Raw genomic sequence first — 16,339 nt, forward strand, 5'->3', positions numbered from 1 at the left:
AGACAGAAATGTGACAAGTACTTGGGCCGTCTGATTTCGCTGCCCCACCATTCTAAAGGCTGACTGAGTGTTGGGCATTCATGCCACAAATTTCTGGCTAAGTCAAGGTTCTTGCTCTCAAGAACTTAACCATGTTTCCCCTCCATGAATTAGCTATAATAAAAAGTGCTAGAATAAACATGCTGTAGGAAAATGTGCTATAATAAACACACTAGAATTGTGGCGACAGAGAAGGGGGTGCACCGGGAAGGACGAGGAAGACTCCACACTCGAGCCGACGTCTTCAGGGTTCTGGGGGCATTAAGGAGGCGCCCTCTGGGTTGGAGACAGTTTGGTCAGATGGTGGTGTGTGTGCGTGTGCGCATGTGTGTGTTGGTGTGGCAGGGGAGCCCAGGCAGAGGGTTCGGCACAAGTAGAAACAGCATGTAGAAGAGGGACTCTTCTCTGATATCGGACAGGCCTGAGTTTGAAACCCAGTTCTACCCCTTACTACTTTTGGGCAAATAATTTGCTTACTCTGGCTTCCAGTGAACTCATCTGTAACATGGAGTTTAAAAACAAACAAACAAGCAAACATGACGTTGAGGATTGTTTTGAGGTTATCCTTAGAAAGCACGTACCCAGAAGGTTATCAGTGATTTTTATGGAAGAGAAGGACTCAGTTATACTAATACACGGGGTAGAATTACACCTCTGTTACCGCTCTCGCCTTGTGGGTGGTTTTCAGGGTGCTCTGATCGTGGAGTGAGGGATACTTCTGCGGTTTCCCATAGTGCTTAGTGCAGAACTCTGCTCTATATGGGGAAAGAGGCCATTAGGAACACCAGACCGCGTCCCTGTCCTTTGTTGAGAACTGGAAAAACGGTGTTTCACCAGGAAGTTGGAGCCACTGTGTAAGAGGCCCGAGACTGTCGCTTCTTGAGTTCTGCCTGGTTGCAGATTGGATGCCTCAGAATGAATAACCATGCTTGTTAATTTTTTCAGCCCAGCAATATTCTTGATTCCAGATACTCAGAGCTTTCCGTGGTGAACAGGACGATGGTTGCTCTGTTTGTGGATGTTAGGTGGTCAGCCTAGAGTGTTCCTGCCTGGGGATAGTATGGGCTAGGTGAGCTGTTAAGGGCTGTTGGGCATATTCAGCTATGGGGAGATGTAACTAGCGATGCAGACCTTTTCTACTCGAAATGTGGTCCCCAGGCCAGCAGCAGTGCATAGCCTGGGAGCTTGATGGACAAACAGAATCTCAGGCCCCACCTCAGACTTCAGAATCTGTATTTGAGCAAGATCTGTCAGTGATTTGTGTGTGCACTGCAGTTTGAGAGGCACCAGTGTGTAAGGTTGGATGTGGATTACTTTTCCGTGGAGTTCTGTCTCCCCTTTCTCCATGAAGGTGCCTTCCTGATTCTGTCTGGCTGGATTTTTTTTTCTTTCCCAGTTTATATCTGACTCCTTTACAGATGTAACAGAACTGAAAAAGAGGTTTCTAATTGTCTAAGAACTACAAGATCAGGAAAGGAAATGGGGAAGGAGCAGAACATGAAAAAGACTCTAACATTTGCCTTGAAATATGTGACTGAGCTCAGAGTCTAGAAAGCTTTTGCTTATAAAAACAGGCGAGTCAACCTTTTTCTTACCCAAAATCATTAACCGCGAGTTTTTGGCCATCTTGTTCTATTCATTGGCTCAGCTTTTCTGTCTGGTCATTTCCTCTAGGTAAATATTTTAAATGGAGAAAGACTGACATAAGAGAAACATTTTTATTTACTTTAAATAGATATTTTCTGAAAGAATTGGTGATGAAAGACTGTGTAATTTTTGCTGAAGTGATTTTACCAGCACAGGGGTTTCAGTGGTCCTGGGTCTTCTGGCAGAACATTATGATTTTTTTGGTTTCTTCTATTTTATGAGATGTTTTATCAATCATTTTTTCCCCTAAAAATAAACCTGGAAAAGTTTTGAGGCATAGGCAAGCCTAAGGTTATGAATTCTAAATGTAATTCTGATTGTTTGAAAACATTATTTATATTTAAAAAAAACTAAAATGTTGGTTTTTTTTTTTGAAGGGGGACATAAAAAAATTCAATCTTGGCTTTTAGTGTTTTTTTTTTTTTTCTTTTTACCTGTATCTTTGTTACAAAAGTAGAGTTTCACTAGCATCGTCTAATCACATGACCTTTGAGCTTGTTTGCCTTTATTCAGCTAATTGACTCTCCGTTAATTTGGAATTTCTAAGATGGGGATCTGGATCCGGGATCGAGAGCCAGGGTAAAGGTGTGAGTTCTCTGCTCTGCAGCTGCCTGGCTACGAGGCTGGGCGGGCACGTCCTGGGCCCTGATGTGGTCATCTCTAAATGGAAGGAAATGGACCAGATCTATGATTTTCCTGGGGACAGGGCTCTATGAGCAGGTCGTGTGTACATCAGTGTTTATCACGATCTTGGGTGTGGGGAGCATGTTATTTGAAAATGCACAGTACTGTATTTCTTTATTTGAATAATGGAAAAAGTCTTATTGTTTTTATTACTATTATTATTATTATTTTAATCTTGGCTTATTAACACAGGATGGGAAGCATGTGGGACTAGCAGTTAGTGGCAGGTAACAATGTTTAGTGTGTACCGTGTGCCAGACACTTTTAAATATATATATATTCTCATTTAAACCTCACAGACTCCAGAAGATCTGTACTGTTGTCATATGAGCAGACAGAGCAGGAAGGTGAAGTATCTCACTCAGGCTCATGGCAGCCAGTGTGTGGGTAGACCTGGGAGTGAACCAAGCCGAGCCTGCAGCCTTGGCCGCTGGGTTTGCTACCTCTGCGTTCATAGTCTGATATGAATCAAGATCAATTTTATCTATATTTTGCCTTCTGTATAAAAGGAGTTTTATAATATGTGTAACTGGGATGAGATTGCCCCTTAATCTCCAGGTGCGGAAAAAAAAAAAACCCCAAAACCAAAATCAACAAAAACCCAACACAAAAAGGGATGAGAGAAAGAAATAAAATCACTTTTTTTCCTCTAAATCTGATTAAATTTGGGTCGGGGTTCCACTTGCAGAGACTGGTGAGTTGTTCAGTGTCCATGCCCCTGATTCCTTCCCACCCATGCAGTTTGGCTGGAAGAGTCTCAGGGCCTCGTTTCCACTGGTGATGGTGTAGAGATGCTCATTGGCAAAGCCTGCATCGCCCATTGAGGGTGGCCAATCATTGTGTTTATTCCCTCCATGCTCAGCCTGGCCACCACGTTCTCCCCGGGGCGCCAGAGGCCAAGGCTTTTGGGTGCTCGTCTCCAAGCATCCCCACATCCCATCTTTCTAGAGGTTCACCTTCCCATGAGGGAGCCCTGTAGACACTGAGCCTGGTGCAGGTACAGACACAGGGCGCCAATGGACTCCGAGCTTCCTGAGGGCAAGGGAAGTAGACCTTTCATTCTTTCGTTATAACCGTATAGGGACATAGTTAACTTCTCTGTCAGATTATTCTTCTGCTTATCAATGGCAGCAAGATTTAACAGACCTTGAAGCAAGTTTGTTAGTGTCCAATTTACACTTCTCATGTTAAGTGAAAGCACCTAGGTGACTAACTGAGACCTCAGTTCATTACTTGCACTATCTATGTGATGCCGGGCAAATGAAACGAATTCTTTAACCCCCCTGTTTCATCTTTTATAAAATGAGGACAATAATAGTTTCTAGCCCAATAATAGTTTCTAGAAGGTCCTGGGGGTTCAGCTTTAACATAGACACTTAATTGGAGAATGGCAATGAGACCAGCCAAGCAGGAGGGGAGGTGTAAGTGGGTGGGGATTGTGGTTGGGTAAAGGCTGGAAGCAGTGTATAAATGCCATTTATAGGGTTTGGACTCCCATTGGCCTTCTTGCCCATTGAGGGTGGCCAATCATTGTGCCATTTATAGGGTTTGGACTCCCATTGGCCTTCTTTCCAGTTGTTTTATTAACTGAAACATGTACTGAAATCCCTCTAATAAATTCCTCTTTTTGGCCTATTTAGGACCGGACTGACTTTGAGTGGAGCTTCTGGATGGAGTGGGGGAAGCAGCAGCTGGTGTGGCTTCTCCTTGGCCACGTGGTTGTGTCTCAAATGGCCAACCAGATTGCAAGGAAGGTACAATTATGCACATCATTTCCTTAAGCCTCTTTCTCCTTTGCTTTTTGTGAAGAAAGGGTCCTGTGCTAGGCATCAGTAGACATGGATATTAGCCTGGGAAGCCTGGAAAAAATGAGAAAGAATTGTTAATGCCATTTAAGATAAAAATTTCATACTTTTTTATCTTTATGTTTAATCCCTCCAAGTGGTTTTTCAAACCAATGAATATAAAGATTTTAAAGTAGAACTAACTTAAGACGGTGTTCTTTAAGATAAAAGTTCTAATCAAATTTAAAAATGACGTGTTTTTGTAAGTTCAGAAGAAAGTAAAGTGAATGATTTCATTAAGAAGTAAGGATTGTTTTAAAGTCAAGTAACGTATCCTGCAGTAGCCGTTGTTGATCAGAATTCCAATAGTATTTTGCTCTTGCCTTGGCCTGGATGAGAGAGCAAGAGATTCTTCAAGGTGGGTGTTGGAAGAGTGCCTGAGCTGGAATTGAGAACCTCTTCACATTTAGCTACCGAGGGACCTAAGATTTTGCCAAGAGGGCCTTTCTGTAGCGTAGGGGCCAGGCTTTGTCTAGCGTCTTCTGATATATGCGTGTTGCCTCTGTGGATTCCTAACCTGACAAAAACGAGTCCGTGGCTGGAAATCGACCCAGTAAAAACAAAACACGACCAAAAACTGACTTGGAAGTCAACCGAGTGACTTGGAAGAATGTTTGATTTTTAAGGGCTCTCGGAGGTAAAGGAACCGAAGGGGCAGAAGCAGGAGCCTCAGGGTGAGACACACCAGAACGTGGCACGAGGAGACGGTGACGTGTGGTTAGAGACGTGCCCCGGACTAGGGCTATTTTTTTAGCTCTTTCCTGAAAATCAGTGCTTTCTGGGCTTGCTTTTCATCCTGGAATATAGGAAATCCCGACAGCACGCTAACTTCTTTGTTTTAAGTATAATATTGACATTCCTTTTTGTTTTTGCGCTAAAGTGGTTTCCGTCTTCCAAAGTAGCAAAAGCTAAAATATAAGATGCTGTCATAGCTGAATATATTTTAAAATTTCATATAACTTTCTGTTTTCAGTTTTTTAAAGATATAATCGATATCCAGCACTGTGTAGGTTTAACGTGTACAGCATCGTGACTTAATATATCGTGAAATGACCACCCGGGGAAGTTTAGTTAACGTCCATCATCTCGTATGTGTGCGTCACATGCCGTTGGGTCACCTTCGAGTCCTGGAGGCTCTGTGAATGAGTGACGTCCTCAACGTTCCGTCCTCAGCAGCCCCGGTCAGCTCCTGTGGACTCCCTGCCTCTGGCTTCTTGCGTGGAGTCGGCGCATCTCATTTTCTGGTTTTCCTCTTTTCCTGCTGCCTTCTCAGTGTTATTGTCATTTCCGGAAAATCTTGCCTTCTCACGATGTGCCCAGACAGGACAACTGCTGTTTTGTCATTTTTTGCCTCCAGTGATGTTTCAGGCTTAATTCGCTCTAGGACTCCCTTGTTCTTCTTAAGCAAGTTACCATCTTTGAGTCTGTCTTCTCATTTGTGTGGTAGTGATGGTGTAACACGCTTCCTGGGGTAATGCTGAGGGTCTGATGTTTTTTTTAGGTTATGCTCACATATAAGGAAAGCCAAATAGCGGTGGCTTCTGCTGTCATGTGGTGTTTAGCGTGTGCCGAGACCGTGGTCTGCGTGTGCTCCCAGGAGCAGTCCCCTGCATGGTGTTCAAGAAAGGCGCGACTGTTTTGAAGTTCCAAAACCTCTGAGAGTGGAGGTTTGGAGTTGAGTTATTCTAACATCTGTCTCGTGATTGTCTTCCTCTGACCCTGTTTCACGTGCATGCTGGGTCTCGGGGGAAGACGCTCGGGAGATGTGGCCCCTCCCTTTGCGGGGCTGAGTGAGAAGTTACATAGGCAACCAAATACTGATCTCAGTCCTAGAACTGATGTGGTGATGGGTCGGGTGCTTAGGAGAAGGGGTGGGCCACATCTGCCTTTGAGGGACAGGGAAGGCCTCCAAGGAGGTGGCTTTGAGTTGCAGCTTGAAAGAAGTGGAGTCGTCTGCTTACTTCAGCTTCCTGCATCTCGTCAACAGGCAGGGGTGGACAGGTGGGCTTGTCTTTTTATCTGCAGAGCACATCTTGTCCCGAGTCAGTAGGAGGTGTCTTAGTGTTCCTGGAATGAGGCAGAGTTCGCACTGAGTCATCTGTGTGTATGCGTGTGTGTCTTTCTCCTCCCTTTTGTGACCACAGGTTTGATTTGTGTGACAGCTGGTGGGCAGGGTTCTGGCTGTGGCTGGGGCACAGTGCCTTCTTTGTCTGAGTCTGCTCGGCCCTTATGTAAGTACGCACCACGCTCTGGCCCCACTCGCTCTGTGCTTTTACCGCCTGGACGGAGTGCTCCAGATGGCCTTCATTCGGGTGGGTGTTTTGGTACTTACTCAGGGTGGAAGATTTGGGCTGCACTTCTTTAATTTCTCCATCCTGGGAGGCATCAGGAACCACGGACAGTGCTGTGCAGCAGCCCCAGGTGCTAGCAATTCTTGCTATTTAAACCCTTCAGCCCCACAGGATGCTTTCCACCTCTGTTTGGGATCTGATCTCAGCTCTTTTTTTGCAAGCCTCGCCTCTTCCCAGAGAGAGGCAAGCTATTTTCAAAAGTGTGATTTTCTTCTTTTCTTCTTTTTTTTTTTTCCTGCCATGACAAGTAATAAAACTTTCCACTGAGCTCCTTGGCCAAGGTTAAACGCCCTTCCTCCGTGTGGGGCTCTCTCTTTGGGTTTTGGCGAGACTGCGTTAGGGGCCAGTGCGCCAGGAGGGGCGGCTGAGTAACAGCTCTGAGCTCTGGCTGTGGGTTTGTAATGATTGGACTGTGTGCGGTGGGTCAGAAAGTTGCCTCCTTTCTTGGACACCCTTGCGGCCTCACCGCCACCTGAGACACTGGGTTCTCCACCCTCAGAACTGAAATTAACCCTGTGTGAACGTTTTGAGAAGGCTGGCTGGGTGTGGGGGCTGTGGGGTGGGGTGGGGGGCGGTGCTGTCTCTAACCACAGAGCAGAGTTTTCGCTGAACCCCTGGCTGGCGGAACCCACATCATTAGCGTTTGGGCCCTGGCACTGTCAGCCAGCTCTCCCTGTGACCAGGTCCTGACTACCTGTGAGGAAGACTTGAAGAATATAGATTTGCAGAAGAAAGAAGGGCAAGCCCACGGTCTTTCCTCAGGGATTCTGATTTCAGCTCATTGACCACAGGATGGAGAAACATTGGTCCTGTGCTGTTGGCTGAGATGAGTAAACTGACCTCTGGAGAGTGTGTTACCGAAACCACACACCTAGTAGGAATCTCATGCACTAGTGGTTTTCCTGGAACCAGAGTCTTTCCCCTCCATCGGTGCATGTCTAGGGAGGGGCCCACTGGCCTTTGCTCCCGGAAAAGTGGGCTAGAATACAGTTGTTTAGGTTCCGGGGTGGTTTTGCTTTTTTCCTGTTTTTTAGGGAGATATATATATATCTACTTTTCAGTAGTATTTGCATATTTGCAATTGATTATGTAGTATGTAATAAGTTATGTCATGCATAAAGATTATTGATCAACTCCTTTTATTTATTTCTCAGACAATGCCTCACTGAGTGGTTTTCAGGCAGGTGTACTGAGTCTGGTACAGTTGCCAACAGGAGCCCTTAGCAAGGCTTTACACGTTCTCTCCTCCCTACAGAGACAGGCTAGTGAGGGAAGCCACTCAGGGACATCCTATTATCACTCTGCCGACAGCCTGGAACAAGGTAAAGTGGAGGTGGTGTGAGAGAGGGCACTGTCCCCCAGCCCTCCCTGTGGCCGAGTCCAGACTCCTTATGAAGAAAATTTGAAGAGTATAGATTTGCAAAAGAAAGAAGGGCAAGTCCATGGTCTTTCCTCAGGGGTGCTGATTTCAGCCTTGGAAACATGCCAGCTCAATTGGTTTGTCACCCAGAAGACGTCACTGGGGCGATGGGTGGCGGGTTCTGTTACTGGGGTCCGCTTTCATAGATTGGTGCCTGTGCCTTGTCAGTTGCAAACTGTTTGAGATTTTCCCCAACATAAAAGAGCTGTGAAATGACTCCCTTCTATTTCATCTGAACTGGCAAAGTAGCTTTCATTAATAAGGGGTTAAGTGGTACAAGCAGAGACTTTGGAAAACTGCAGGATTTCAAGTTAGTGGACTAAACATCCCAAAATTTTGGTGCTAATTTCTTGTTACTTCTTAGTCATACTGCCAGGTTAAATCTTAAGACTTGGAGAAGTGTATCCATTTATCCACCCATCCACCCATCCACCCATCCATCCATCCATCCATCCATCCATCCATCCATCCATCCACTCACCCAACTGCCTGCCTCCCTGCCCGCCCACCTGCCCGTGCATCCATGCACCTATCCGCACACCCATCCATATTCCAACCATCTATCCATCTAATATTTATGAAACACTTGCTATATCCTAGGTATCTTGTTAGATTCTGGGCCTATGTTGTTGTAATATGAACAGGACAGGATGTTAGCCTGCTGTGGGAGGCTACCAAATAAAGAGTCAGTTACCCCCGCCCCCCACTTGAGAAATGGCTCAGTGCAAACACAAGGAGCAGTGGCTGCAGAGGGCAAGGCTGCCCAGCTAATTCAATCTGGGGCAGTGAGCACCATGCCCCACCAGAAAGGCCACAGTATTCTTAGTCTACTAAGCATTTGTCGCTACTGCCACAAAAATAGAGTAGATTTTTTTCTTACTCTTTGTTAGATTTTTTAAAAGGGTCCCCACTGCCCCTGCCCTCCTTTTTGTCTTCTATCGGAAACCTAAGAGCCTGAAATAAAGAAAGTTAATGGGGTCAGGGTGGTTCTGATGGGCTGGCATCCACCGGTGCCCCAGCAAAGTTCATTCAACCCATCTTATTCTCAAGCTTCAGGTTTCTCACACTTTGAGACCCTTTAAAAGAGCACCGTGAATGCAAATTAAAGCCCCAGTGAGATACCACAGCACACCCACAAGAATGGCTCAGCTGAAACATAGAAACAACACCAAATGCTGGTGAGGATGTGATAAACTGGATCGTTCACTCGAATATGCTGTCAACACTGTGGAAAACTGTTTGGCAGCTTCTTACAGAACTAAATGTGCAACTACCATGCATCGAGCAAGTGCATGCTTGGGCATTTACCCCAGAGAAATGAAAACTTATTTTTACACAAAACCTGTACACGTATGTTCACATTAGTTTTATTCATGATAGCCAAATGCTGGAAACAGCCCAGATGTCCTCCAACAAGTGAATGGTTAAATGAACTGTGGTACATCCACGTCATGGAATACTACACAGCAGTAAGAGGGAGTAAACCTTTGGTACCTGCAGAAACTTGGATGAATCTCCAGGGAATTATGCTGAGTGAAAAAAGTGAATCCCAAAGGTTCTACACTGTGTGATTTTTGCAATGAGGAATGGAAGGCTGTTCAGGCTATATCAGGATTTTAATGGTGTTTGCGATGGGATTCTAATCGCATTTTTATAGACTAAGTATGAAAATCACTATTTTAGTGAGGTTGTAATTTATATAATGGTTTTTTATAGCTGATTTTTGTACATTGTTCACAGCACTGTTAAGTATTTCCTGAAGGTTCGTTCAGCTTTTCCAAGTTGAAGCAGCTTCAGTCTGTGGTTAAGTTCCCAAATGAATCCCAGAAAAGAGGCTTTTTTCAAATGGATCAGATAGCACTTAATAAAACGTGGCTGTGTATATGTATGTAGCATGGGAAAGAATTCCAAGTGGTAAATGCTGTAGGTCATGTTGAAAAAGAACCTTTTTTTCCTCATTTGTTATAACTACTTCTTAAAATAGCCTTTGGCGACCTTGTTCCTTGTAATTGCACTCTGCCCAGAGGTGAGTGTTTGGGGGAAATTTTGAAGCAAATTTATGTGGCTGTTTTCCGTGGGTAGTAGGATGGAAAAATAGTAAAAATGAACCGCAGATTTCTCTGATTTTCTTGGAACTTAAAAGTGGCTGACGTAGTCACTCATTTAAAATGTTCTCTCTTGAGCTAGAGTATAAGTTTGGGAAAAATTGTACTTCGGCAATATTTTGGAAGAATTAGCATGAAAGGATAGGATTTTCAATTTGTAGTCCACATCTGCCTTTCCCTTAAAGAAATCTTTTTGTTTTTACAAAAAGACCTAAATTCAAGCAGTCCCCACTTTTCAACTTGGTATATTCCTGGAAACCATATTTTTAAATGCGAGCTGAAAAGACACATCATGTTTTTCTGCAGGAATAACAACTAGTATTTCCAATGTCCCCACTGTGTATGCAGACACTGCGGAAGCATTTGCTCACTCAGCCCTCGCAATGTCCTGAAGTAGATACTGGCCTAAAAAACTGAGGCACCGAGAGGTTAGGGAACCAGTCTAGGTCGCACAGCTACTTAGTGGCGACACAAGGATTTATTTAGGCACTTGGACTTCGAAGCTTGAGTCATTAAACACCTATGCTATATTGTCTCTCAAACAATGTTAAAGCATTTTTGTGATTTTTAAGTAAGGATTTACCAGCCGGATATGGCCAAGAGTATATCACAAAAACAAAGACATGTTAATTTATCTATTTAGTTATTCAACATGAAGCACTATAAAACTTGATAATTAATTAGATACTCTGGTTCTCCTAAAATGGGACTAAATGTTTCAATGACATTGACTATGCAAAGGCTTCATATCACATAAAGCAGGCGAGATACACTTTTCTGTGATATAAATTTGACCGTAAACAATATGCTAAACAATATGTAAAATATGTAATTAGATATTTAATTTTAAATTTCTGGGTTAGACTTTAGAAAGCCTTTTGTGGTTTGGACGGCCCAGTTTTTTCGGTAACTCCTGAGAAATGTGTACCCATACTTTCTTTCACCTTCGCTTTTGCAAGATAGCATATGCATGAGGTAGGATACCAGGGTGGCTGTTTTTCCAACTGTATGCTGGCTTCCATAGTGTCTCTCGAAAAGTCAATTATATATCTTAGTGTGGGATCATGTGGTCCGGGTAGCTTTGGGTGAAGGCAGGAAAGTGACTTCTGCTTCTGGGTAGATCTGGTGGGGTTCTGGGACCTGAGGGGTAGCCTCCCATGGCTCTAGAAGGTCCCTCTGAATCCCGTTTAGATTGCACTAAGTCCTCAGGGCAGTGAGAACAGTTTGGTTAATGGGTATTATCTTCTCACAATGCCCTTAGCTCACCCTGCTCTTTTTTCCTCCCTCGCCCCTCCTTGCGTGTCTCACTGGGTGCCCTCGCCCCGCCCCATCCCACCTGCAGCACAGACCCTGGATCCTCACGGCCTATGGAATGTGGGCCTGCTGGTGTGTGCTGGGGATCCCAGGAACGGCCACGATTTTTCTCCACACCCTCATCTCCTTCTGCGTAGCCCAGTTCCGGTCGTTGTTCCTATCATGGCTCTGTTCGCTCCTCCTGCTCTCCACACTGAGGCTGCAAGATGTGGAAGAAATTAAGGTAAGTGTCTCCATTTTACCACTGGGAAGGAGAAGGTCCCTTTGGCGGTGGCCCCTTCCGGGCGGGTACCTTTGTTTTCAGGGAACAGTCAATTGTAGAACTGCGGTGGGGGTCCTCCTAGTGGCCGTAGTGGGTTGGTGCATGCGAACTCTGGTATTGCATTCTGCGGTTGTGTATTTTGTATCTGTCTTAACTCTCTGAGGTTGCACAGGGCTAACCCTCTACCTTTTCTCCCAGTTTGGGTAAGCGTGGATGGTGGTGCATGTCATAGGAACAGCGGGTCAGGAACGAAGGGAAAAGAGAGCAATAGTTCCCTATGCATTAGATAAAAAATGATCTGCAGAGTGCAGTACAATTTATAGGGGACTCTCACATTCCTTATCTCACGGGATCCCCACAGTAGCCCCTGAGACGGATAAGGAAGGTATTTCTGTGCACAGACAATCTTGGGGAGTTTTCGATATTCATTCCTAAATCACTGTGGAACTGGAACTCCTGTGGTGTCTTTATTTGTGTTTATTTGTTCATTCGTTTGTTCCCTCATTCACTGATTCAACTGATGGCACTTGGAAGTGGTGTTCCCTGCAATGGCACTGTCATGGGAAATAATGTGAAGGGAAAATTCAAGCAGTGGATGGGCTGGTTTGCAGTCTCTTCTGTTCACGGTCTTTCCTGCTCTTGGGAGTGGAGGCCGTCATTTAACCTCTGAGTCTCAGTTATATCATTTGGAAAATGGAAGTAATAGCTGCTCTGCCTTCCTCGTGGAGTTGTTCTGAGCACCTAATAATATTTGTTAAGCAATTTTGTAAAAATGTAGCGTGTTGAAAATGCAAGAATTTTTTTTTTTTTTTTACTGTATTAGGCTATCATAATTTTTCTTCACTCTCACCAATGGACTGGGTCAGATACTTTAAGCACATGTGTCAAAATCTGGACTTATGAGAATAAGTAAGGTAGCAGCTCCATCTTCACAAAAAAATGCTTAATTTCCCTGAACGATTAACTAGGGGATCATTTAAATATAAGGGTGCTTAAAGTAGATTTGCAATAAAAGTAAGAACAGATACGCTCCTAACTTCTTAGGGACATGGTAAATGAACAGAACAGACTCTGGCTTTATTTATCATTTGTGTGGGGACAGTTAGCATCGGTTATGGGGTTGGTGCAGAATAAATATTCCACTTAATTTGCAGAGTGGGGGTCTGAAGGCGGGGAGCGGACGGCCAGCAGCTGGCTGCGCTGGGTTCCCATGCTTCTGCACATTCAGTTCTCCTGGTCTTTCCTGGTGGCTGCTGAGTCCCTGGACTTGGACCAGAAACTCTGTTCAGTGCTTAGTTTTTCAGTATAAAGCCTTAAATGACCCTCATAGATCAAATTAACTACTAAATTTTCTACATAGAAAATTTCTAAATAGAGAATACTATTCTATTTTCTATAAATTCTGTATCTTGTCTGTATTTCCATAAATTGTTTTTCCTACTGAAAAAGCAATACATATGTATTATAGAAAATATAGAAAAATATAGAGTATAGAACGATTCATAATTTTACTCTCCCCGAATATTAACATTTTATCACATTTCCGCCTAGTCTTCATTTCCATACATATTTTTGTACATGCTCGTTAGTTCTTATTTTGTACTTCATTGTAATTACATTTTTACCTACCTATCTCCTATATGGGAATTTAGATGCATTGAGGGTAGAGGACTATTTTTGGACTATGTGTCTCTAAAGCTTATTTGGCAAATACTCCTCAACTCCATATGGACTCAAATTAATAACCGAAGAGCAAAAGAAAAGTATGTTGAAGACAGAAATCTCATGTGACATTTATAAGCCTCTCTTTGTCTTCAGAATTGTTGGAGGAGCTGTCCAGGTGTCCCCTGGCTGTGGCTAATCTCCATGTCACTCACCGGATGCGTCTGACAGGTGCATTCAGGAATATAGTCACTGCGTTGCCTCAGGCTTCATGCTAAGTTGTTGGTCAGCGTCAGAGCCACTCTTCTGCCCACTGCTCATTATCTGCTTGTTTTGATTACCTAGGAGCTCCACTGCCGTTCAGTGGGTCTCCACTCCCTTTTTGGTCCAGCTGCTCTTCCTGTGGAAGACCTGTCCTTCCCATGAGATGGGATGATGTCCTTCCTTGGCACTCACAGGCTCTTCTCTCCTGGTGACTTTGCAGAGAGGGTGGTACAAGACAGAAAACGAGTACTACTTGCTGCAGTTCACGCTGACCGTTCGCTGCCTGTACTACACCAGCTTCAGCCTCGAGTTCTGCTGGCAGCGGCTGCCCGCTGGCGGCACCTTCTCCTTTCCCTGGATGCTGGCCTATGTCTTCTATTACCCGGTCTTCCACAACGGGCCCATCCTCGGCTTCCGGGAGTTCATCAGACAGGTAGGGCCCGTTGGGGATTCGATTGGTGTTCTGTAGATTGTTAAAACCCCTGTCCTTGTTGCTGTGGTCATCCACGTGACTCCTCAGTCTTTTCATTCAGGGGTTGCCCACAAATTTAAGACACATAATATTGTCTTGATTTCTTTTTTTACATAATAAATCGAATACTTCAGGAAAATCAATCTTCAAAATAACGGGCGACCTGTACACGTGCATATTAGCTCTAGGCGCCTGACCCTGATTCTTGGTGGATGCGGCAACCAGAGTTAATGACTGGGCACAGCGAGGAACTTGTGGGGAGGGTGCCCAGAGCAGGGAAGTCCCAGAGTTCTCACGTGCCACTTGAAAAGTAGAAAGAGAAACTGTCTTAGCTGTCAGTTGGCAAATCGTACGTCCCCTTTTATTTTCACAAATTGCCGTAGCTTAGGAGTCGTTCGGGGCGACCTGGGATGGGAAAGCGATGGAGTCGGTGAGTCGGAAAGCGGCAGTGTGTTTCGGGTCTGGGAGTCTGTTTCTGCCCAGGACCCTGCCTGCCCTCTCCGGACGGCAGCCTTGTCGAAGCTCACATCAAGCTACCTCCATCATTCCCACCTCACTTTCCCTCCTCCTGAGAAGGTAAAGTGAGGCGTGCCACAGCTAGTCTCATGGAACATGTTTAGAGAGTTACTTAAGGTGTTGGTAACTGATAACACCTAAGACAGGGTTTCTCAAGGGACGTTTCTGCCGCCCACCACCAAAACAAGACAATCCTGATGGAAGTGAGAATAATAACATGCATGCATGCACACGCAGGACACACAAATCACACATGCACACAGCACACACACGGAAGCACACATGCACACACAGATCACATGCACATAACACACACATGTGCAAGCACACACCTCACACACATACAGATAACACACACGTGCACACAGTATACACGTGGAGACTTACGCCATACACATGGATACATGATACACATCTGGAAGCACATATGTATGCACAGATCACAGTACACATGTGAGCAGGCACACACGTGCACACAGTATACACATGTGGAAGCAAAGACACACACGGACACAGCACACATATGTACATAGTACACACGTGGAAACACATGCACGCACAGATCACACATGTACACACGTGCAAGCACACACACAGACACAGACACAGACACACAGAGAGGCACATTTCTACAGGCAACACAAAAGATTAGTGACCCTGGACAAGTTGGAGGGTTCTTAGAGATCCCTTAATTCTGTCTTAGAATTTCCACTAAATTTTGCTTTGTACTTGAAAGTATATTCTGCATTGCAACAATAATGTCATGTTTTAAAATTGCCAGTTAAATTGTGTAACCACCCCGCCTGCAAAGTGGCGTTCTAGGCAGGTGTATGCATGGCGTGTGTTTTCGCATGCTAACCTCAGTTCGGGTTGCACAGGGTCATTCTTTTGTCCGGAAGTAATTTTAAATCTGTGTTTGAAAATTATGTTTCGAATTGTTTGTAGAGGACAGAGGCGGTTAGTGATGTCAGAGGGCAGAGGCGGTTAGTGACGTCAGAGGGCAGAGGCGGTTAGTGACGTCAGCCGATCTTCTAACTCAGTGGTCCTCCACGTGGGGGCTGCACCAGCTGCTTGGGCATCACCTGGGAACTTCTTAGAAATGCAGGTTCCCAAGCCCCACTCCGACCTACTGCATTAGAAACTGGGGGGCGGGGCCCAGCCATGTGGTTTCACGGGCCTCCGGGGGATTCTGACACTTGCTGGAGGGAGAGTGGGGGGACAGGGGCAGTAGTGGGGACAGGCACAGTGTCAGGTGGGTTCAGGCTCTTCACGTTGTCTCTTAAAATCTCTTCGCCATTGTGAATTTTGAATTTTTCCCGACATTCCAGCCAATAACTTTTGGACTAAACATCCACACACACCCACACCCACCTCTCTGAAAGACAGGTAGTAATTCTCAGAGAAACACTGACTAAATCCATTAAGAGGAAACAGATTATTTTCCTAACTGCCTCTTACATTGAGGAGCTCTGCCCTGTGGGTTCTGTGCTTTGTTATGTAAATTATCATTCTTTTTCTTTCTCTTCTCCTTTCAAATTGTGTCCTGTAGGGCTAACAGGAACTGGGGAGGCCCCTGCCAGGGTCTCCTATGGGTTACACAGAGGCGAGCTTTGAGATTATTGATCACCTGAACTCTTAGCCAAGGGCACACTTTCTCTTGAGGTTCGGTCTGGGGAAGAGAAGCAGGACTCAGGTATGGGGACTGGGTTGTATCTGTGTCTTCTCTGTCTCTCTCTTTTTTCTCCCTTTCTGGATGGTA

General features: G+C 44.9%; 1 protein-coding gene across 4 annotated transcripts in view; it reads left to right on the forward strand.

Annotated features, from left to right (window-relative positions):
• The window catches only part of HHAT (hedgehog acyltransferase), a 219,908-nt gene that overhangs the window by 40,995 nt on the left and 162,574 nt on the right, over nt 1-16,339 (forward strand). For 3 of the 4 annotated variants that reach the window (XM_006907692.3, XM_015586121.2, XM_015586122.2), the window contains 3 exons: nt 4,011-4,124; nt 11,433-11,627; nt 13,813-14,025. In XM_006907692.3, coding sequence (XP_006907754.1) covers nt 4,011-4,124; nt 11,433-11,627; nt 13,813-14,025 — 522 coding nt within the window. The remainder of the gene's footprint in view (nt 1-4,010; nt 4,125-11,432; nt 11,628-13,812; nt 14,026-16,339) is intronic. The other variant, XM_025043956.1, reaches the window with a different exon arrangement.

This window comes from Pteropus alecto, unplaced genomic scaffold (assembly GCF_000325575.1).
Source record: "Pteropus alecto unplaced genomic scaffold, ASM32557v1 scaffold101, whole genome shotgun sequence".
Taxonomy (NCBI): Eukaryota; Metazoa; Chordata; class Mammalia; order Chiroptera; family Pteropodidae; genus Pteropus; species Pteropus alecto.